This window comes from Pseudochaenichthys georgianus, chromosome 24 (assembly GCF_902827115.2).
Source record: "Pseudochaenichthys georgianus chromosome 24, fPseGeo1.2, whole genome shotgun sequence".
NCBI lineage: Eukaryota > Metazoa > Chordata > Actinopteri > Perciformes > Channichthyidae > Pseudochaenichthys > Pseudochaenichthys georgianus.
In genome coordinates, this window is record NC_047526.1 from 27492746 (window position 1) to 27517151 (window position 24406).

The 24406-nt window shown below is 39.9% G+C and overlaps 2 protein-coding genes across 2 annotated transcripts; both read left to right on the forward strand.

The window, feature by feature from the left end:
- The first annotated feature begins 941 nt into the window (after window positions 1-941).
- nfkbie (nuclear factor of kappa light polypeptide gene enhancer in B-cells inhibitor, epsilon) lies at window positions 942-9165 on the forward strand. Its single transcript, XM_034076068.2, has 6 exons — window positions 942-1637; window positions 4159-4261; window positions 6350-6560; window positions 7171-7259; window positions 7956-8204; window positions 8305-9165. The coding sequence occupies exons 1-6, from the start codon at window positions 1330-1332 to the stop codon at window positions 8371-8373; spliced, it is 1029 nt and encodes a 342-aa protein (XP_033931959.1). The 5' UTR covers window positions 942-1329; the 3' UTR covers window positions 8374-9165.
- Window positions 9166-12610: 3445 nt separating this feature from the next.
- slc35b2 (solute carrier family 35 member B2) lies at window positions 12611-19155 on the forward strand. The gene is made up of 4 exons (XM_034076706.1): window positions 12611-12891; window positions 14675-14862; window positions 14977-15137; window positions 17060-19155. The coding sequence occupies exons 1-4, from the start codon at window positions 12872-12874 to the stop codon at window positions 17990-17992; spliced, it is 1302 nt and encodes a 433-aa protein (XP_033932597.1). The 5' UTR covers window positions 12611-12871; the 3' UTR covers window positions 17993-19155.
- The last annotated feature ends 5251 nt before the right edge of the window (window positions 19156-24406 follow it).

The following is a 24406-nucleotide window of genomic DNA, read 5'->3' on the forward strand; positions in this document are numbered from 1 at the left end:
CCGGTTTCTTTGTCAAAAACGCAATGCAATTTCTCCATAGGGTTTTGGAAAATAGCTGGAAATAAGGTCTGTGGTTGAAACACATTTAAGAGACGGATCACGTTTTGTTCAGCTGGATATTATCCACATGTCTATCCTACTTTTATAATTTTCGAAGCATAAATCTAGTTGCAAGAAGCAAAATGCTAACGTTATGCTATAAAGGAACTACAGCAGGGTCGCTGCTTCAACGTCACGCCAACTTAAGATCCATATTCAAACATACAGATTGTAAATGGTACAAGTTGAAGTGTTTGTTTGAACAGTTTGCCGGAGGCAGGGACTTGCTTTCAAGCAGAACAGGGCAAACTTAGCGGGAGTGTTTTACGTGTTCGGTGTAATGACGTAAAACGGCATGGACAAATTATGTAGTCCTATTCAGCCACTTGTTAACAACCATCGTTTTTCAGACACGTAAACTTATTTGGAGCTATTTTCCAAAATCCTATGGAGAAATTGCGTTGCTTTTTGACGAAGGAACCGGACGTGGTAAAAATGCTAACTTACTTCAGGGTTTTAGGACGCGTCACTGCGGTTCTCTATCTTAAAGGTCCCATGTCATGGCCATTTCTACTGATCATATTTCCATTGTTGAGGTCTACTAGAATAGATTTAAATTGTGCAATTTTCCAAAATCACATTGGTTTCTCACAGCATCTCTGTATTGTATGTGTATTCACCAGGTATTGCACAATGTACATTTATATTTAGTATACCTCAACAATGGAATTATGATCAGTAGAAATGGCCATGACATGGATGGGACCATTAATTACAAATGTCTATAACAGTTTTATTTTGAAAATCTCACTTCTTCCGCTTTTACTCTGTTGAACCTTGACGCTGGTCCAGTTGAAGTGAATGTGTGCGCGCGCGTTTATAGTGTGTGTTTACGTTCGCGCGCACTGGGGATTCCCCCGCGTGACAAAAACAGCTTCGCCTTTCACATGTCAGCTTATCGCCTTTCATTGCTCATATGCTCTGCGCCCGGAGCTCATGATGTTACCGGATATCTAGACGACGGGTGGCCGTTTCGCCTCTTCTCACTTGTTTTTAACCCACGAAAATCTGACATGACCGTAGTAAACTTGTAAACAGTCTACAATTGATCAAAGGTGAAGAGGGCCTGTCGCTGGGGGGGGTAATGTATTATCGGTTAGTGGCTCCTTCCTCTGGTTTCACAAAGGAGCAGTGGTTTCCTCGGAGTCCGGTCACAGAGCATCGAAAGCCCGCAAGTAGCCTCTAAATCCTCGGGGAAGGAGGGAGGGGGAAACCCAGAGAAACACCACCATGGCGAGCGACGACTGCAGGAAAGATGAGTCGCTGGAGGATAACCGCACAGACTCGGGCATTGACTCGTGCCGCTCCATACTGAAGTCTGAGGAGCCCCGGGAGCCGAGCGTCGACTTCAGCGGGCCGAGGGACAAGTTTTCCGCCGTGGAGGAGCGCCTCGACTCGGCTTATGAGTCCTCGTCCATCACGGTGGAGAGTCCGACGGAGATAGTAGAGGGCTACACGCTGGAGGAGCAAGCACCGAGCTCTGAACTCTCTGAACAGGAGGAGAACTTGCTCACAACTATCACTGAAGATGGAGACACGTATGTTTATTCTAAGTTATTTATGTATTTATTTAATATTTTCTGAGCTTTCCTGGGTCTTTGCTGAAAGGCCCAACGATGCATACTAAACATGGTGCCTTGCAATTCTATTTCTCGTTTAAGTTTGAACCATTTCAACAAGTCTATTATGAAGTAGTCTGCAGCAGTATCCAATAAAGAACAAGGTTGGAAGAGAAACGCAGTTATTTTTTTATTTACCCCAGAATTCATGTATTTTGAAAATGTCCACCCCTTTTTCTCTGAACATAGCAAAGTTGTATTTAATTAGCACTGTGCATTGTTCTTTTTTGACAACAGTAGCTCTGGTTATTAGGGCTGCAACCTATAATTAATATTGTCTACCAACCATGATCAGTTTTCTTTTTTTCAAAATGTCGGAATTAATGAAAAATGCCTGTAATAAAAGTCCAGGAGTGCACCCCAAAGTTATGCAGTTTTCAAAGATATAAAACTGAGACAAGCAACAGATCACATTTGAGAAGATGAAACTAGAGAAGATTGGGCCTTTTTTGCTTGAAAACTTCAATATAAAAGTAGTTGCTGTTTCTGTTGTTTCAGCTCTGGTCGTGCAAGCTCACTCAATTTGATCAGATGGTGGAAACATCCATATATAGAAGTTAGTGGAGACTGTAAATCACACAGCTCTTCATGTGATACTGGTTTTGCAGGGGATTTCATACAGTGTGATACTTCAGACTCTTTTAAATGAACTGTGTCCGTGTCATGAATGTGGATGCACTACTGTGAGGCGTTGCTCAGTGAGAAAACAGAAGTGAAACAGATAGGCCTGGACTTCCCCATGCAGCTCAGACAAAGCACATGCTTTGAGGCACCACTTAGGACGGATTTGATCCAGAAAACTTGTTGATCAGGATAGGACAGTGTGTGCATGTTTTTATTGATGTATCCCACAATTCACCAGCTGCTTTCTTTCTTCTTCTACCACAGCAGACATCTGTAAATGTCAGTGTGTTGCTTGTCGTCACAATGGCTGTTTATCCTTTCAGTTTGAGTCAATGAAACTGCTGCTTTTTGTTCAATCCAAATACCTCAACCTCCTTCACACAGTGTTATCAGTTGTTTCTTGTGTGACCCACTCTTCTTTTGTTGCCAAGTCTGTTTGGACGTGAAGCAGAGCTGCTAATGACTCCTGCAGCCTGTCGTGTAATCCAGTGATTGATGTAGTCCCACCGTAGTAGAACTGTTGTTGTGTCTTTGACCTCTTTTCATTTCCGCTTGCTGGTTGTTGGAGCCACACATGGTTTCATTCTCACATCCTAACTATAGATACTTGGGAGAGGGGAAAAACACCTGAAACAACGCAAACTGACTGAGCCTGTGAAAGAGTATCATGCAAACATTACTGTTTCCCCCGTGGGATTCTTTAGCTCTTATTCATTCAAGTCAAACCAGGCAATCCCTGCTCAAGGTGTTGACTCTTAAGTGGGCCACATGCTTTGGTTTACACATTTAAAACAGCCAGTCGTGACATTAAACTGGATAAACTAGTAGATCTGTAACAAAGTATATTTTTATTATCAATGAATTCATTATTTTCTAGATTAATAGATTATTGGAGGGTCTATAATAATAATAATATATAAAAAACAGAAATGTAGATCAGGGTTTGAGAGTTCAGGGTTAGAGAATAGCAAACAAATAGTCAAAAGGCACATAATACATCATGCATTGTTATTTTATTGCAGGTATTTGTTGAATCAATCAGATACTATATACTTTTATTCATTTATCATTCATTTGTTGTTAATAAAGGGAATGTTAGCTTTTCCCTTCATTTAAATGCTAACACAAAATAACATTATCTCAATGGAGCACTAAAGTTCAAACTAGTTTAAAGTAATGTGTGTTATATTTGACTGAATGGCATGATGTCTGTGCAGTGGCATTGTTTAATCCCACACTGTGTGTCTCCGACTTGACATTTAAACTCACTGCTGAACCTTAAGAGAGCACAGTGACTGCAGTAAGACGCAGTTTGTAGTACGCTATAAATACTTCAATACAATGCATCCTCATCCTGCGTTGTGTTGCTTTCGATATGAAGCCTGAAATATGAGCAATTTGAACCTTGCTATAAACCCATTCAAATCACTTTACAGATAACAAGTCTATTTGTGTTGTTCTAGTTTATTTTAAATTAAGCTCTGGTGCCATTTCCTGCTTGATTCACACATTTGTTTGGTTCAACTTTCCACAGCAGTTTTGAGGTTAGGGTATTTTTTGTCAACCTGCCTTTATCAACACACTATGCTATTTGTTCTAAAAATGTTATTGCCCCATACCCCAATTACTAACTCTTGCCATTCAGCCCACTAGATGTAACATTTTGAGGTAGCCTCTTGAGATGAATACTGAGGGAAATTGTGAGGCAACTACTTCTTTTGTGGCTGATGATTGCTCAATGTCAAACTAAGTAAACGTTCAGGCTTGTGCAAGCATGATGAATACATATGTAAATGTTTCTTTGTCACTTCTGCAGCATCCTGCACTTAGCGATCATCCATGAAGAGGAATTCATCGCCAAACAGTTGATACAGATTTTCCCAAAAGAAGTCCTGGACATCCAAAATAATTTATACCAGGTAAGTGCAGCATAAATCATTCAAAAACAAAAGGGGGAATTTTGCATCCAAAGTGACTTCCTTGAGTATCTTGATTGTGGAGTGGATAAAGTATATCTCTTTACTTCCAGAGTACTGTTGTTCCTCTTTATTCGCAGTCCGTCCTCTCTCAGGGACGTGACAGTGGGTGGTTCCAGTGTGAGCTCATAAGGGACTTTAAATGGAAACTCCCCTCCTCTACCTCCTCTAGAAATGGTACAACAGGGAGCTGTGGAGAGTATCCTTGTGTGGATGTGGGTGGAGGAATTGTTCCTTCAAGATGTCAGACCAGAGTCTTGCTAGTATAAAAACCGAAGTGAAGGTCAAACTAACAGAACTGTCAAAAGGAAACGTCTGAACTGAAGATTCAGCACTTCATGCTGTGACTCAGGTAGTCTGAGACATGTTGGTTGTACAATTTCCTCTCAGTAGTCATTCTAAGACCTCACATTTGAGAGAAGCGTAACCCCTTTAGGTTTTTTAAAAGAAATTCCCTTGATGCATTGAAATGAACAAGCAAAAATGATGCAATATTGTGCCTTTTTTGCAGTTCTACTGTGTGGTGCACAGATGCAATTCAGACTTACCGATGATAAATGATCATAAAGTCAAGCCATAGCAGATCTCTAATTCTCCACCCACAGCAGCCTCAGTAGATCAGACTGCCGTGCAGCCGTTACCACTTCTTTGTTTTGGACAGGAGGTGCAACTTGCTCAGCTGGAGTGTTTCTCTGTTGGACTCTTTATTCATATGTAATGCATCTGAATGCAACAGGTACAGACCTGTTCTCTGGTTGTTATTCAAAGGCATTCTGGGAAATGCTATGACATAAGTGGCAGTGTTGAAGGACAATGACTACACACATCGACTTACCGGTGGTAACAGCAATGCTTTAATACTACAGGTCTCTTTCTAGGGGAAGCAAAAACAAACAATTGTCGTTTTGATAAATGAAGTCATTTTTTTCATCATTTTGTATGAAACCAGGATCTGATTTTGTGCTGCACACAGCATGAGTCTGCAAAAAGTCATTGAGTTTGTTTTGTGCTGAACATTTTAAGTTTGTTCATCAAACAGCTTACATATATTCCAACAACATCATCATTGTTATACTGCAGATTTATAAACATTAGAATAGATTATTCAATGGCCTAGGGTTGTCAAACTCAATTTCTTTGCGGGCCACATCAGCATTATGTTTGCACTCAAAGGGCCGGTTGTAACTTTAAGACTATATATCAAAATACATATATAAATATTTAATATATATAAAATAATGTATTATATGACATTGTTGCCTCTGCATTGGACTATTATCGGATACTACATCTGAAAGCAGAAGTCTAGGGCAAATCATTGCAAGTCTCTTCACTGAGAATGTTACAAAATGATTTAAAAAAAATCTAATTCTGAGAAAAAGGCAAATTCTAAGAAAAAATTAATATTGTGAAGAAAATAAGTCAAATTCTGAGAAAAAAAACTTGTTCTGAGAAAAAAAAGTCAAATTCTGAGAAAAAAGTCAACTTTCAGATGCATTGTGGGATATGTAGTTTATAGGTAACGTGCTTCTGTAAATCGGCATGTAACCGTATAATAAACATTATATTCTTTGCAATCTCTTGAGGGGCCGCATGAAATGAAGTCGCGGGCCGGATTTGGGCCTTGAGTTTGACACCCCTGGCCTAAAGGCTCAGTTACAGTTGTGTTACCTTATTCAGCAATAGTGAACAAATAGACATTAATTTAACTTAACATCTTCGAGATAATTACTTAAATTAGGAATTAAACTGTAATTTTTATCATAAAACAAATCATTTTAGATAAAAAAAATTCTGAATAAAATGAGGGAATATTGTGGGTTTTTAGTAGTCCAAAATCCAAAGACATTACATGGACAATGTTATAAATCAGAAGTAAAGTTGTAAATATTTTTGCTTGATAATTGACTAGAACAACTAATTGATTATCAAATGTTTTGCCAATCAAAAAGTTATTCCCTTAGTTTAAAGAATCAATTTAACCAGAGACTTGACTGTATCACACATCCTTTTATGATTGGTGTTCCTCAGACGCCTTTGCACCTGGCCACCTACCTGAAGCTGCCGGAGGTGGTGAAGCAGCTGGTGGAGAAGGGGGCGGGGCTTGAGCTGCAGGACCAAGAGGGGAACACCGCGCTGCACGTGGCCTGCCAGCACGGGCAGACAGAGTGCGCCACGGAGATGACCCGAGACGTTTCCCCCAGCAAGATGGCTCCGGTCCTCGAGATCCAGAACTGGAGAGGTGAGGAAAACACTGACTGCTGCATCACTGCTGTTACTTAGAGACATTTTGAACTGACTGCACCATCTGTGTGGTTTTTTGTTTTGAGTAGCTGATGTTGAACTTCCCAAGATTGTGCAACTCCGTTAAGTGTGTCGAAATGTCACATAGCGTTCTGGTGCTTTCAAGGCAAGGCTATTGTTATCAGCTCTTTAAAGAAAATAATGAACTTGGTTGCTATTTCTCAACTAATATAGCTTCAAAGGAAACATTTGAAATGTATCTACCAAAGTCGGTTTTGTAAACTGTCCAGCTTCAAAAGTTTGTGATATATTGTACACCCACAACATGTTAATTTGTGTTTTCTTGCATACATATTTGAATGCCAGGACATAATCAGTTGTATACAATCAGATAGATGGATAGAATCGGAGGATGAAACCCTCTTTATGTCACACATGCACACACAGTCAAATGTGTTCTCTGCTTGTAACCCATCCTAGTACTAGGAGCAGTGGGCAACCAGTTTGTATTTGTGCTTTTATTGAATTCATCCCTCAGTCTCCTTTGCCCTGAAAGAGCATGTCCCCATGTCCCCATGTCCCACATCTCATTAGGTTTTGACTTGCAGGTCTCACTTGTCTTCACTTGGCTGCACTGAACAGGCAACATCCGATAATGAAGCTCCTGGTGAAAAAGGAAGCAGACTTGAACATCCAGGTTAGTTGCATCATAAGGATTATAAATTGATTAAATATTATTATTATTTAAAAGTTTTTTTGTAATGCAGTTGAAATAACCCTTTAAATAATGTTTAAATTGCCATGATATCTAACTTGTACCTGCAGCCCCGACTCAGCTGCCACTTATGAGATTAAATCTAAATGTCATAGTCATTAAAGTCTGCTTAATTAGTCTGGGCTTGGGTTTCCCCGAGGATCCCTCCTATGAGCCAGCAATGTGACAGTATTTATTTTCACACTTATCCCTTTCACACTGTTGTTTACTGGCCTTATGTTGTGTTCTGGACTACAAATCTGCTGCACCTGTGCAATGCTGATAGTGATATGAGCCGAGCTCAGGGCTTCCTGCTGGATTCATAGGACATAATTAGATCCCAGATATGATTAGGCTGGCCTGGCAGTCAGTCCCAAAACTACCCCAGACATTCCTCTCACTTTAAATCAGCAGCCAAACATATCACAGTGCTTACATCCAGTACATTATTATTATTATCATTACAATGTGACTATCTGTGGCCTTTTCTCTCCAGCTTTTAAGAATGCAAAATGTAAAATACATATCTGCATATTTGCAAACCAATTATACAAATAAAATTGACCAACTTTATGGTAGTGTGCCATTTGTGTATCTGTGGAATTCCTCATTGCTATTTTCCATCCACGGCGCTCACAGGAAGGAACCAGCGGGAAAACAGCTCTTCATCTCGCCACGGAGCTGCACGACATCACGTCGGTGAAGTTGCTGCTCAGCTGGGGAGCCGACGTGGACGCTGCCATGTTCAACGGCTGCACGTCGCTGCATCTCGCCGTCGGGAGACAAGACGCCGCCATCGCCAACCTGCTCTGCCAGTCCGGCGCCGACACAATGCTGCGAAACATGGAGGACGAAACAGCGCTGGATCTGGCCGACGGCAACGATGACGTGAGTTATTGTGATTTTAAAAGTTACAGGTACATCAGCGGAGACTACTGAGATGGACCACAATACATATCTTAACATCTTTTGTGTCCTTGTCTTTCAGATTCTGGCCCTTTTTCCTTTTGATGACATCCAGATCTCCGGGAGGTCGGTGGTCAGCGTGAAGTTTTGAGATAAATCTTAGGCTTAACAACATTTATTAAATTACCTAGAGCTTCATGTGAGTGGAGATATTTGATTTAAAAACAACAAAAAAAGCAGAATTTTTAGCTAACGTTTTTTGTTAAATAGTGCCTCTATTTCTAGAACATTCTGATTTGATGTGTATTTATCCCTAGACAAACGAGTGCAACACAAAATATGACTTCCCCCTAACAAAGAGAGTGATTCAGATGTATTGCGCATCTGGGTGCTCATTGGTTCAGTCATCCTGCCTCTCACAAACCACCTCGATGCGAATCCCAAATCCACATTTTAAATGAACATAAAAGATACTACCTCTTAATCACATTAACCTATTTGTAATTTAAATATTGGACATCCAAATAGCTTTTTTTCACAGTTTCTCAAACTGTATCAGTGCTTTGATTGCATTTTATTTCATAGCCATCATTGTAGCCACATACTTTTTTTTTAACATTTCTTTTCGCCACACCAATAACTTACAGACGATCACAGAAAGACTTTTTGAGGAATGGAATCAGAGAATAAATGTCAAACTAAAAGATCTAATCACTGCTTTTTCTTATATATTTTATAAAAATATAATATATAACACAAAATGCAGCTTCCTCCTTTGTGATTGTTCACCTTTGCTACTTCATGTAGTCAAGCGGTTTTCTCTATTTATCTCATCCTGTCCTTAATCTGCAGTAAACTGTTCCTGTACTTTGGTTTGTAATTACACTGCCCTGTCTAGTTAATATAAGCCGTTTATTTTGTAATAAAATGGTAAGAAAACTCATGCACGTTGTACGCTTTTCTGGGTTACTGGAATCTTAGGTACATTTTAAAAAGAGACATTATCCACCATCTGGTCTTCACAGATAGCTCCGGCTTTATCAAAAGGGTTAATCAAAGATATTTTGGGCGTGCAAACAGGAGACAGAAGAAGCAATATCAATTGTATGTGCTATGTTAGTAAAAGAAAAGGAGAGGTGAAGTAATTAAATGAGCCCTTTATAGGCTATAGCGTGAAGCACTACTGTGATTTGTGTACAGCAAAAAATCTGATCATACATTAATACAGTTAATAACGACAAGACTCTCGCATATAAACAGTTCTGTGTTTCCCGTAAGATACTTTTAGGTGTACCGTTTTGTTTGCCTGTAAGCAATGGCTCCAATAATACAATGGCTGTGGAACGTCTGAAAATTCCACTCAGCTGTAACCTTTATTATACACACATAACAACAACAAAGCATGCTGGATAATAAGCTAGCAAACTGTCATGCACAGGTGAATAATGACACGTAATCTGTGGTGATCATGGTTAGGTGCTCTGAGGGTTTGACTGTGACAGATTACAAATTATGGTGACTACTTCCAAGCAGACAAACATCTGTGGTGAACGGCTAGAACAAAAGGTTATGAAACTATACCTACTTCCCTATTGAGCCTATGGCGTGAAGCTATTTGTGTTATATTCACAGTGTACTGTAGGTCATGCTGGTGTTGCTAGGGGCTATGTTAATAACAAAAAGCTGTTGTGAAAAAGTGAGATAATCCAGTGTCTCATGATATATACTCTATTCCATGTATTCCTCTTCTAACTGGGCTGTTTGATTGATGCGTCAGTGAGACTGCAACCTTAGTTGGTGTCAAAAACTGGTGGCATTAGTTATGTTTTATGTGTTTAATTTTCTAATTTTACAAGACTTGTATGCTTTTAATCATGTTGGAAATAACACAATTAGGCTAAATTGTCAAGATCGAGTTCTTTAATATCATATGCACAAGAAAAACAGTGAAACGGCCGTCTATATTACATATCTTGGATCTTAGGCTCTCTCGAACAATGCTCATTAAACGTATATTAAAAAAAGAAAATCACAACTAAAAGAAAACCTCTAATTGACATGCAATAGCGCAAGTTAAAATATAGAGCAAATTGATCAACTGAATGTAAATGAAGTAACATAATGAGAAGTGCACATTCACTACATTCCTGTTTGTCTCTATCAAAAGGTTTTGGTAAGTCAATCTGATCAGAAGAGGAAGAAAGAAAAATGTACAATGTTAATTTGAGTAAAGGTCCTGCAAAGACCTTTGACACGTCATAGAAGACAAATGAACAGGTGTAATCTATTAAACATGCATGTTCTTTAGATGTGTCACTTTGTTTGAATGCTTACTCACTGGCAACAGAGCCGTCATCAGTACGAGCTCCACATGTGCTTTCATTACATTATATTGCCAGCAAAATATCATAAGTTTGAATAACGTCAGTCTTTTCCAACCTCTTTGCCACTGCATGTGCATTTTAATGTTGAAGCTAGTTGATGTGGAACTCTTTGAGTACTTCATGTGTTGTTGGGGAGTTTCTGGCACTACCTCAAACAGATTCAAGGTGCATGGAGAGGACTTGAAGTGTGCTTCAGGCCAAAAAAACAAAATTCCTTGGTCTCCTTTTGTGTTGCTCCCTTTTCTCTACTCTATTTCCTTGTTGATGATGCTTAAAGTTTGGGACTTTCACCCTCTGAGGAGAACAGGCAGGCAGCAGCGCCAGGGTAAAAACTCTACCTTTGACTCAACCTAAAGCATATCATTATCTAATCTTCATAGGGATTTTTTATTTTATTCCTGAGGTGCAATTTTTTGCTCAGCCAACAGTTATAGTCATCACACCAAGGAAAGGACAGGTAAGAGTTCACACAAGGATAACAAGATATTAAGAAGCGTGAGTATAAATTAAAATAACAAGAAAAGGGTATGGAAAACATGGAGTAGCTGAATTTACATGTGGCTGACCTTGTACACATGAGATTGTTTTTTCCCTGCAATTTTACTTCACATTCTCATGGTAACCTGTTCCTGTTTTTCAAGGAAAGTTACCCATCTATGAAATTTCAAAGGTCAACGTATCAGTAATTGTCCCAAGATATTTGGCCCATAAATTAATAATAGGAAGACATCCCAGGGAAGGATCATTTTCCCAAAGTAAGGTATTATTACCTTTTGTTTCACACAAATGTTTGTCAAAGAATGAGCCAGTTGAGCAGGGACACTATAAGAGAATATGTCTGCTCACAACATGACACTGACACTCAGTTTTACATGTATATAGAATCCTGCATTACTTGCACATTGCTCTTGCAACATAATCGTACACTATTTTTATTTTTACTCTGTTTCTTCTTGCTATTTTTATTGGGGGGGTTTTATTCGTTTAATGACTTATATATTATTTAGGTAGTATTTTTGGAGGAGTTTTGGTCTTAGGATTTGAATTGCCATAACTACACTGCAGCCCATCATCTGGCTGCTATTTAGAAATTATTTACCTAATATATTATATTCCTTGCATATAGGCTCTTATTGCACTTTTTCACTTTTTAAAACCATTTTTCTTTTGGTATTTACTATTTACTTGCACTGTATTTGTCTGTTTACCTGTTTTATTGTGTTGCACTGTTGGAGGAGCCTGTGACCTAAGATGTTCATCGTCATAACTACACTGTAGCTATGTTCGTATGACAAAATAATAACCTTGAAGGGGTGTCCAAACTACGGCCCGGGTGCCAAATGCGGCCCGCGGGACATTTTGAATCGGCCCTCAGCAAATTCAAAAAGTATAATGGAATACAGCCACAAATGAAACTTGAGATTTTCTTGTATTGTACTTACATATATCTGTATACATATATTACACAGTATAGTGTTCATGTGTTAATAAGCCCACTTTACAATAAATTCAGTCAACTACATTTGAAAATATGCTCTAACAAATCTAAGTCGATAAGAAAAAAGCCCAATAACTTATTCATAACAAACTTGAAATATACCCTTCCTATTTCCTCTTATGATAATCAATCTGGGGCTCCTGTTGTAAGGGATGAGCTGCTAACAAATTAAATGAAACTCTGGAGAGCTGGGATGTAGGCTGTTTATTCTTCTTAAAGCAGACTCAAGTATCAAGCATAATTTACCTACTTTTGATTGATTTTGCTAACTTTTAACTTAATTTATGAGGTAATATACCTCAGTGAGCGGCCCTGCCCTTCGAATATTTTTCTTTATGTGTCCTTCGGTGAAAAAAGTTTGGACACCCCTGCTGTAGCTACTGTGCATATAACAATACAGTTTTTTAATCTTGAATTGAATTGCATTGTGTACTGAAATGTGCTCAACAAGTAAACCGGCTTTTCCTTGCAGTTTTTCCTCCTCACCGACAGGGGCGCTGCCGCCGAGGGTGCGCTGTGCTCCGGCATCCTCCTGGTGTTGAGTAAAGAGGAGGGTGGCTTTCCTGCTCAAAGTGAACACATCGGCCATTGAGGATAAGTTGAAGACATTAGAGCTAAAAGGCAGCTAGTCCGGAACAAGACAATCTCCTAATAATTATTACTAAAATATCGTTACCTGCCGGACTTCATGCTCTGTTCCAGCGGGGACACTTGAGTCTGTCGGCGGGTGAGCTGCTCCAGGTGTCGGGCCACCGAGAGTGGAGAAAATGCAATCTTTTTCATGGAGGTAATGGTAGACAGTAGACACCAAGACTAAATGTTAGCTTACTCTAGAAAAAGGCGTGATAAAAATGAGTTATTTATGTAGGCTCTGCTGACTGTTTATTTGTTTTCCAGTGAACATGTTTTTATTATACGCTATTAAAAGAGATGGAATAATTACACAGATATCAGACCTGAGTTAAAGTTCATGTACCAGAGTGTAGGAATACTCTGTTACAAGTAAAAGTCCTGCAATCCAAAATGTTACTCAACGGTAGCCTACTGGCATCAAAATATACTTAAAATACCAAAAGTAAGCTTTTGAATTTTACTTCAGGTGTAACTAAAGTCTGATTTAAGTGTTGATTATATTTCACATCATTAATTTAAATACGAGAAGTAATTCAGGGTATAAAGTAAATGTATTCGAGTAAAAGTACACGATTTACCTCCGAAATGTAGTGGGGGTAGAATAAATACTCATGATAAGTACAAGTTACTCAAAATGGAAGTTAAGTACAGTACTCGGGTAAATCTACCTAGTTACTTTACACCACTGGTTATTTTTTACTTTGTTTTGATGGGAGTTAACCACCCATTAAAGTGCTGCATGTGATTCCTTATGATTACAATTCACATAATTGATTGCAACACCACTGGGTTTTTCCCTCTGGACTGATGTTTGATTACCATGGCATGGATACATGTCCATAGCTCACCCTCCAGCAGCCAGGTAGTAAAAATGACATAGTTGTCAGGGGGGATTCACTCCATGCGATCTGCTGTCATGTATGTGGTACAACCGGTACAACACACTCTTTCTCTCCCAGGTATGTTTCTGGCAGCTCTCTCTCTGTGGGTTTGACGCCCAGCCAGTGCACTGCATTCCTTCATGTAATAAGTTGCTTGTTCACAGCCCAGGTCTCTCTGCAGTGGACTGCTGGCCCACACAAAGACACTCTGTGTGAGTCGGGCTCCCCCTTGGGAGGAGGCCCTGCCTCACTTTGAATGGGATATACACACTCAGTGCCACGACAGCAAGGAGCACACCTTTTTGAAAAGAAGATAGGGTTTCATTACAGGTGTCCTTGGTTGAGTTATCAGTGTTACTTAATCTGCTTGTGGGTGCTCTTTTCGTGCAAAAATGGCAGAACAGGCCGTTTCCAGACGGTATATTTGAATAGATTTGCATCCAGTAAACTTTGATAGGACTCAATGAGGCGCCACGTTTGAATGTTATCTTGAATACATCCATAGTTGGACAGACGGCTACAGCTTGGAGACTTGGACGTTTTTTTAATAGCAAGCTTGCAGTACAAACTAGAGAAAGTTAGAAGGCGTTTTCCTCACAGGAAGGGTTCATGAAACATGTTATCAATTAAGTGGCATTATGGGAAATGTAGGATCTTTGTAGGAGGAGTTTTTGAAGCTTTGCCAAACCTATGGACAAACACTTTGATATATATACATTTTTGTTGTTGTCATTTTGTTAGTTATTGATTGTGAAATACATTTCAATTTCACAATACATTATTTCCAAAGGATTCAATTTGATGAGTAAAGAGGTATTGTGAAACACATTCACTTGACAACATTGGTATTGTCAGTTTAAGAAAGTAGTAAACGCATATCAAAATATCTATCATCATCATTGTTATGATGGACATTAGTGTGATTTATTATGTTAATGTATGATTATGTTTTCTATATATTACATAGAGAAAACAATCTGAGTTGCTACAGCGTTCACCTTCTGTCTGTTCTCCAAAATGTTGTCTAATAAACATACCTGTGTTACCTTTTCTCAGGGCTTGGCCTGCACTTGTGTTGCTTCTCCTCCCTTCCCCTGTGGCTGCAGAGGAGGCATCACTACTGGAAGGCTGGCACGATGTGTGGCTCTTCCGGTTCCTCGTCAACGTGCTAGGATACTCCACCATCATCATTCCTGGCTACTTCCTCATTAGCTACTTCAAGCGCACCAATTACTTAGAAACAGGTTTGTGCTTGTGAGATTCTAACACCAATCGATGTATGCCAAGTAAAAAACAAACACTTCTTGTTGTAGTAACTTCCTCGTCCACTTTATTATTCATTTTGTATTTTCTCTCAGGTAGCGGGATTTGCTTCCCTCTCATTAAGTCCTGCGTGTTTGGCAGTGAGGCTAAAACAGGTCTGTTGGATGACGTGTCGGTAACACCCAGGAACGAGGCTGATTCAGGCTCGTCGGTGAAACAGGTCGTCAAATTAATCTTCTGTGCGGCTGGGCTTCAGGTAGGGATCCTCCTTAAGTACACCCATTGAATACATATCATTACATGTGGTCTAATCCCTATAATACGATATACATGTTTTTCTGTTTGCCGTAGAGCAGGATGTTGTATGTTTGCTTTACCTGCTGTCGGCCCACTCTCAAATGTAAAAGACAGAGGTGGGACCAAGTCATTGTTTTGCAAGTCCGAGTCAAGTCTCAAGTCTTTGCGCTCAAGTCCGAGTCAAGTCTCAAGTCAGGATGGGCAAGTCCGAGTCCTAAACTTTGACAAAACGAGTCTTAAACAAGTCATTAAGTACTTTTCACCAAATATAATGTAACCACTCCGCCCCCTTCACTGGCTTCCAGTAATTGCTAGAATCCACTTCAAAACAATGGTACTTGCGTACCATACCAATGGATCTGCTCTTCTAGCGGCAGCTCGCGATCGGCGTGTTGGAGACCTCTGAATTAAAGTATCAAGTCAGAAGGCTCAAGTCCCAAGTCATTGGTGTTAAAGTCCAAGTCGAGTCTCAAGTCATCAAATTGGTGACTCGAGTCTGACTCGAGTCCAAGTCATGTGACTCGAGTCCACACCTCTGGTAAAAGATGCTCAGGTTGAGTTTGTTCAAAGGGAGGTGCTGTTAGGAAACTCTGAAGGCCACTCTTCACCAACTTTAAAATCAAGCTCTTCATCAAACTGATCTAGCTTAAGATCGATTATGGCAAAAATCATAATCTAGATTATTTGGGTCAATAATTGATATCATGATTATTACATGTCGCTTGTTAGACGCTTTCATCCAAAGCGACTTACGGACAATCCCCACAGGAGCAATTTAGGGTGAAGTGTCTTGCCCAGGGACACAACGACATGCTGACTGCAGTGGGATTCGAACTTGCGATCACCTGATTCGAAGTTCAGTACACTACCGCTGAGCCACAGCCTCTATTAAAAACAGTTACTTTGAAAACATCAATTTATTGGAGAATTATTTTGAACAGTATGTTTTTAACAGTTGGTTACCCTGAACTTTACGTATAACTCAACTGAAAAACCAATAATAAAAAAGGCAAATTAATAATAATAAAAAATAATCGTTTTATTTCGATTGCGTTGTTTTCGTAATCGTTGCAAGCCATAATCGTAATTGCGATTTAAAATGCGATTTAATTGAGCAGCCCTAGCTTAAGGCTGCATTACAATCAATATTTGTATACTTAATAACTACATGTAAAGGTAAGAGGTCACTCCTATTGACAATGAGATCACCATCTACTTACACGGATGCAAAATGTACCACTTTACTCTAAGTAGCTGGAGAGGAAGTTATGGAGACCAAATCAGAGTTTTACGTGGCAAGAAACACGACTGCAAATGAATGGTTATGTTGGTCCTTGTCTGTTTGATGCGTAATTAGGGAAACTGTTTTCACAGGACAAATGGCCATTTATCGACTCCAGCTCCAAACCAAGCAGTGATGGGAACATTATACCGGTTTTTGCACCATGCTATGACCTGCGAGGAAGTTTATATATTATCAACAGCGATTTAGAAAATTATTACTATTTATTGACATACAAAACCTAATTATTGTGTTCCTCTCAAACCCACCAGACTTTAGTCAAACAGCATTTATTATATATTGCTGTAAGACATACTTCTTTTACACTCAATAGAAACCAAGTCAATCTCAAAACCAGCTTTTACGTTTTTTCACCCTTTCAATAATCCTCAACACAATTCCTTTGTCAAAAAACCTGTAAATACACAAAAGGTAAAAGTAGTTGGCTAAATCAGATTAGTATAAGTTAACTCTCTCCTGGTACAAATCTCTAGGTTTATGTTGCAAAAGAATCTCTGCTCAAAATTCAATAATTACCTTCAGTGCTCCACTTTTCAACAGAACTATCGATATCACAAAGTAAATGTTCTTATTCTTAGGTATCGTACCTGACATGGGGCGTCCTGCAGGAGAGGGTGATGACGCGCTCGTACGGATCCACGACTCCAGAAGAGGCGGGCGAGAAGTTCAAAGACTCTCAGTTCTTGGTGTTCATGAACCGGATCCTGGCTCTGACCGTGTCCGGGCTGTGGTGCCTGATGTTCAACCAGCCTCGCCACGGAGCGCCCATGTACAAGTACTCCTTCGCCTCGCTCTCTAACATCATGAGCAGCTGGTGCCAGTACGAGGCCCTGAAGTACATCAGCTTCCCCACGCAAGTCCTGGCCAAGGCCTCCAAGGTCATTCCGGTCATGCTCATGGGGAAGATCGTCTCCCACAAGAGCTACGAGTACTGGGAGTACTTCACGGCCGTGCTGATCTCGCTGGGCGTCAGCATGTTCCTGCTGTCGAGCACGCCCAGCAAGCAACTGTCCACCGTCACCACCTTCAGCGGGATCGTCATCCTCATCGGCTACATCGTGTTCGACAGCTTCACCTCCAACTGGCAGGACAACCTGTTCAAGTACAAGATGTCGTCAGTGCAGATGATGTTCGGGGTGAACCTGTTCTCCTGCCTGTTCACCGTGGGCTCTCTGCTGGAGCAGGGGGCCTTCTTCGACTCGGTGGCCTTCATGATGCGCCACTCGGAGTTCGCCTTTCACGCCGTGTTGCTGTCCGTGTGCTCGGCGTGCGGCCAGCTCTTCATCTTCTACACCATCAGCCAGTTTGGTGCCGCGGTCTTCACCATCATCATGACCCTGCGACAGGCCATCGCCATTCTGCTCTCGTGTTTCCTCTACGGTCACGCAGTCACCATAATAGGTGGATTTGGTGTTGGGGTAGTTTTCTTGGCACTTTTCTTACGGGTGTACGCACGTAGCCGCATGAAGTCAGGCCGGAGGTTAGCGGCGCCGCTCGGACAGAAGGTGTAGCACTCGAGTCTCGCAAAACTGGGAACTGAGACCACGTTTTCTGTGGTGCTTTTTTGGTCTATTTGTGTGTATCTATTGGGTTTTTTTAAATGTTCTTTTCCATGGGGTTTTTGTTTTCCTTAGCGATGGTACAGAAAGGGATTCTGCAGTTTTGACTCTTACACCAAGTTCACCCCCAGGGGTCCATGTGATTTGTCAGGTCAGCAGTCACAGAAGTTTTGAGTGCCTGTAAGATTGTCTTATACACGAGTCCCAGACCATGAACTTTGCAAACTGCCTCTTCACCTCTTTCACTCTTAAACAGTAGAATATTTTTCCAAAAACACCGTACGTGGCTTGTGCAGCCGATTACAGGTCACTGTGACCCTGAAAATGTATGAGCTGTCTGGCTAAGCATTACGTTATAAGCGGTTATTATGTTGGTTTCAATGCAGGATGCCACTAAATCCTCTTAATCCTACACTCTGATCCTTTTAAACTTTATCCGAAGTATTTGAACACATATTATCTGTTGAGTTATCTTTCAGTCACAATAGCCAGATGCGTATCTCACAGTCCTCCATGTTGGAGAGCAGGGGCCTTTATGTGTCTTAATGAGGGATTTTATCTTGTAAAGCTGCAAACAGCCGGAAACATCATTTTAAGGTTTATTAACATGTTCCACATGCTACCAGCTTTAAGAGACGGTGTTGAACAGTTAATGAAGAGCGCACGACTTACAAATGGTTTCCTTTTACCCCGACATCGCTGAACCAGATGCTGCTGTGGGTAATTTTTTGCACGGCATTATTTTAAGATTTTCTTTGTTGTTGTCTCGACACAGATCTTACTTTATGTTTTAACTTGGAGCTAATAAGTCTTGTAAATATATCCCTTAGTCATTGTTTATTTCCAACTTGTCTGTTGTGTACTTTTGTAAAAGGACTGCTTCATGTGTTTTCACCGTTACATATGAATGTTCATGATGATGATGATGATGATGATGATGATGATGATGATCGTTTCCATCACAAGGATGTGAAGATAATGTCGGCCCAGGAAGGAATTGGGAAGAACAGATAAGCTTACAAAGGAAATGCAATGTTACTGGTACCTTGTTTTTATCATTCTACTTTTTCCTCTGGTAACTGGATTAATAATAAAAACATATTGAATTAACTTAACACTTTGAAATGAAGTATTTTATTGTAGTATTTCACATTGTTTGTGGATTCACCTCACGCTTACTGCCGTTTGCTTTGAAGATGACACAATGACCTTTTTTATGTATCATTTTTTGTGCACATTTAAAATTTGACCTGATGATGGGAGTATACTAAAAGTCAGAGGATTAACAAATTCTTTAGGGTTCCTCCTCTGAGACTGGGTAAAATGTTATGGCAATCCACCGAGATGATGTTGAGAAATGTTTAGTTTGGCCAGACTTCGGTGTGACTGATAATGCTAATTTGCAATGCTAAATGTGGCTAAAATCAGGAGCACAGACGTAAGCATTACACCCAAATGTCTCCCTTTAAGTGTCACATTTTGAGATGTTATTTCTATACACAGACCAATCATTTTCAATCTTGGAGGAATTGTCAGTGCCGTTTTCCAGGGCGTAAAGGGGTTTATAAATAGAGTTGGGTGTCATCTGCAAAAGGTCATGATATCCCTTCCTCTCTTTCCAGTCTTATCAAGAAAATATGTTATTTTCGAAACGTCGCTGCTCTTTGCACACTGATTCATAATCAAGACCACTGTAATGATTCACTGAACATCAGAGTGAAGAGCGTATTTGACTGAGTTGTGTGAAAAGGTTTCCCCCTGTTGTATTGATCTCACAGCTGCTCGATGGGGGAATTTCCCCACACATCTCATTTCACAACGTCCTACACCCCATCGGGTTTGGAGCCGTGCGTCACGATGTGAGCGTCTGCAGTCCTCCTTTCAGATCATTCAAAAGGACAAACCAAAGATATGTGGAGGTGAGAGAGGCCGCAGACGTGCAGACCCCCGGTTTCAGCCCCAACAACCAGTCACTGCGGGATCTCGCTCTGACTGCTGGGATGGATGAGTGTTTTTTATCGTATTCGCATGAGCTGACATTTTCGGGCATACGTCGGAGCTTCGAGAAACACTTTTAGTTGTGTTAATACGTCACAGAGTGGCTGTTATGGTGGAGGAGTCCTGGTTTTGTCAAAGACGGGAAAGTTAGACATTTTGTTTCGTACATAACTGTCTTGCTGAGAGTTGGATGAGAATAGTAGATTAAAGGGGATCTATTATGAAAAATCCACTTTTTCATGTATTTTCTACGTCAACGTGTGTCCCCTCTGTGTAAAGAGATTCTCTCACTTTTCGTCCTGATCCATTTATATAAAATCCTGTCTGAAAATGAGTTGATCAGAGTTAGGCCACATTATGATGTCATAACGATTTTTTTGGCTTTTGTAACGATTAGCCAATCACCAACCAAGGTAACCCCCCCCCCTCCTTATTTTCATCTAAAGTAACAGACTCAGCACTTTTGAAACAGAGGGGATTATGAGATGCTACAATGATCTGGATGATGATTTGGAGCCAAACGCTTCAGAGACATGTTTTGTGTATAACTGAGAACTATAATATATTGATAAAAAACAGTATAATAGGGGACCTTTAAGCGTTGTCTCAGACTGGAGACTTCTTCGGCATCTAATTTTTCAATCTTCTTGGCTCTGTTGGCAAGGCTATGAGGTGGATTTTTTGAAGCTCAACCTCAGCTCCTATAATGAGTTGATAATACATTTTGTAGTGAAAATAAAGATTACAGACACACAAAACTCGTCATTTGAACCCACTAAACACATGTATTAGTTCTGAGGCTTCAAACAGGCCATGCATGAATTACAAAAGTGTTTACTATTTCCCACCAGATCGAGCCATTAGGCTACTATTCGACAGAGCCACACTAGCTGTTTCCAGTCTTTGTGCTAAGCTAAGTTAGCAGGCAGGCAGCGTTAGCTTTATTACTTATTTTAAACTATAAGTGCTTGCTATCGATCTTATCATCAGGAGTAAACTGAAAAAACCTCTTTACCTTGTTGAACTTCTGTTATCAATAGTTGTTGGGGTTCACACCACTAGCAGGGCCACCTTTCTAACCTGTATCCCCCACCCCTGCATTCCTTTACTGTACATGTGGAACACAAACACAGTGTGACCGTGCATGCGTGACTCTCACACCTCGTCTGAAATCTTTTGTGTGGCTTTCTGCGTACTTTACTCTTTATTTCTCTTCATCTTGCTTCCTTCCTACACGGTGTGGGTGTTATACTCATGTTTTTGTCTCTATAGTATCTACCAATTGCTGTGGTAATATGAGAAGTAACACCATGCCTAATGTGCCCAACAAAGTGGGTTCACTTTTTTCTGACATCTTGCAATGTAAATGTCCTGGATACCTACACACGCACGCACGCACGCACACACACACACACACACACACACACACACACACACACACACACACACACACACACACACACACACACACACAGAGAGAACACAAGTACACAAAGGAGTAAAATGTTTCCACAGGATGTCTTTTCTAGTCGCACCGCATGCACCTTTCATTATATAAGGGAAGCCTGTGCTGACTCTTGATTAAATGAACCAGGACATTTTCCATCAGGTGAAACAAACAGAGACGTTGGTACATTGAGGTCACTAAAAAGAATATTTCCTATATGTCAGTTATGCATTTTTTCACCTTTTTCTCCTCAGTTTCTCTTTTGATTTGCTGAAAATATAAAAACACTATTGATAATTAATATTTAGGCACTTTTACTGTGTGGACTTTCGGTTCCAGACATCTGCATCCTGTCTAACCAAGATTGTATTTTGCGAGTATTGCACTATTTCTTTAAACAAATTTATTTTTAAACTATTTGCGGACTCCGTTTGAAGTGTTAAACTTACTGTAAATGGCCAGATATAGGCAATACGATTTTGTAGAAATTAATAGCTTTTCTTGAACTCTGCATCCTAGCAAATTATCTTAAACATGTGATTGAGTTGGTCCAGGAATCATTTAAATATAAATGTTAAAATGTCAATTGTTTTTGTTGTCACATTTGTTTCTGGTTTGTGAAGCTAAAATGGTGTACATATAAAATGTTAAAATACATGTTCTAATTCATCTTCATTATGAAGTGTGTCTTGCACACGGATTCAAAGTATTTTCTTTAATGCAAATGATTTGAATACTTAACAAAACTAAGAAAGCGGTCAAGTTAAAGAGGTGTTAAAGGTGTCCAAAAGAGTTGTAATTTTCAGCATGTTTCTGAATGACACAGCAGAAGTTTCCCCACTATCACGTGTGTGTGTGTGTGTGTGTGTGTGTGTGTGTGTGTGTGTGTGTGTGTGTGTGTGTGTGTGTGTGTGTGTGTGTGTGTGTGTGTGTGTGTGTGTGTGTGTGTGTGTGACAGACACCCACACTGTTTTTACTGATGAGAATAGACCGCCTCCTGAAACTTGTACGAAACACATGACTTCCAGGAATCTACCTGCTTCACATTTCCCCAAAAAAGAGTTCAGCCTCACTGCTTCAAGAAAGTCTCAGATTCAGCTAAAAGGCCTTATATTGCAATCTCAATCTGTCCATGTGACACATTAATGAACATTGCTATACTTGCTTTATTCACTGGCTGCTGGCAACACTTTGTATTTCTTACTATTTGTGAATGAACCCGTATTTCTCAGTTCCTGGTGTGACGTTTGTTTAACATGTTTTTATGACACCTATTTCTCATGTCACACATAATGCAATTCAAATCTAATTTCAGGTTAATCTAGCCATTTGGGACACAGGTCTGGTTTAACAGGTGAGCATTTGTCATTTGTTAAGGCAAGATATTAAGAAAATGTTTATCTGAAATTATAAAATGTGTAACCCTTCTCACAGCATACTCACTTCACATAAACTAAAACATTTTTTATAAGAGGTTTAAAAAAAAAAAAAGGAGTCCATTGAAGAAAATGTGGGATTTGGGAATCAACAAAACAAGCACTTGAAAGTTAAAGGCAGATGTAAACAGGAAAATGTAGTAATTTACATTTCACCTTCATTACAGTCCTTAGTTTAACCCAGTGGTTTCCAAAGTGGGGGGTGCAGAGGCATGACAGCCCCCCCCTGCGCGAGAGACCAGGAGGAAAAATGGTTATTTAAAAACAACAAAAAAAATCATAATTTTAAAAATTATTGATTCGAAAATAATATGATAGAGTACTATTACGTCTGGGTCTCTGTTTCATTAAAGCTAGGCTCTGTGTGTGTGGAACGAGCCATTTTGTGTGCGTGCGCGAGCGAGAGCGCACCGGTACCGGAGATCGTAGTTGTTAGCGAGCTACGCTAACGGATATAAAGAGTTTTTTCAACAACAAAGTGGAGGAGAGTCCTCTCCTGTCAGACTGAGAGGCTCAGTGAGCTAAAGGACTCTTGAGTGTTTAGATAGTTAACTTTAGTCTAAGTTATCTCAGTGGGTCTCAAACGTTTTGGTCACCATTAATGTAAACAATTATTTCCGAGGCACACGTTTATATGATCATTATAGTTATAAAAAAAACAAGACAATAGCCTACATGAAAAACAGGTATGAAATACTATATGAAAGTTTAAAAGGGTGATTTGTAAAATATTCATAAAGAAAAAGTAAATGTTTACAATTCTGTTTCATATTGGTGTTGAGAGATGTATCCATAGATCTCTTCATTTTGCTCTAAAAGTGCACCAGATTGATGCTTTTAACTACAATATTTAAAATAAATCTTCCCGGGGGAGCTTGCCCCCGGACCCTCCTATGTGAGGTCCACACACCACCTATAAAAATAGCACTTTACCCCTGCTTACACCTATATGGCCCGAGCCTTCATTGTAACCATGATTGTAAACCGTCACACTGTATTTACGTGGGGAGTGTTGCAGTAGAAAATTCCACTGTAGCGACCGGTACATTAATGGGAAACCCATGTTTGAGCACCTTCTATGAAACGTCAAGCTACCCCACAGCACCCCAAAATAAATATCTGTCCCGCCACTGAGCCTGACTATTTGTGTTGGGGGGGGGGGGGACCTGACAGCAAAAGTTTGAGAACCACTGGTTTAACCTATAGTCTATGGGTTTAACAGATATACTTTAACTGGTGTGAGAAGACCTTCACTGTAATTGTCGTATCGAATTAGTTTTATGGAGCATGTCTCCACCTAGTGGTCACTTTGATACTTTTTTCAATTAAGTGTGACATACTGTTGTAAATTACTACATTGGCTTATCTAATGTCAAGTAAACCAATCCTAAAGCTGAACATTTCTTTTAGTGTGTAGGATAGTAAGTAAATATTCAGCAAAGCCAGATAATCACATGATTAATGAATTAATACAACCAGACAGAA

What these genes read in the sequence shown, in the direction of transcription:
- slc35b2 (XM_034076706.1), top strand. Translation starts at nt 12,872, where the DNA reads ATGCAATCTTTTTCATGGAG. An exon ending in CACCAATTACTTAGAAACAG is followed by an intron (nt 14,863 to 14,976) that starts GTTTGTGCTTGT and finishes ATTTTCTCTCAG; the next exon opens with GTAGCGGGATTTGCTTCCCT. An exon ending in TCTGTGCGGCTGGGCTTCAG is followed by an intron (nt 15,138 to 17,059) that starts GTAGGGATCCTC and finishes TCTTATTCTTAG; the next exon opens with GTATCGTACCTGACATGGGG.
- nfkbie (XM_034076068.2), top strand. Translation starts at nt 1,330, where the DNA reads ATGGCGAGCGACGACTGCAGGAAAGATGAGTCGCTGGAGGATAACCGC. An exon ending in CGAGATCCAGAACTGGAGAG is followed by an intron (nt 6,561 to 7,170) that starts GTGAGGAAAACA and finishes TTTGACTTGCAG; the next exon opens with GTCTCACTTGTCTTCACTTG. An exon ending in AAGCAGACTTGAACATCCAG is followed by an intron (nt 7,260 to 7,955) that starts GTTAGTTGCATC and finishes CGGCGCTCACAG; the next exon opens with GAAGGAACCAGCGGGAAAAC.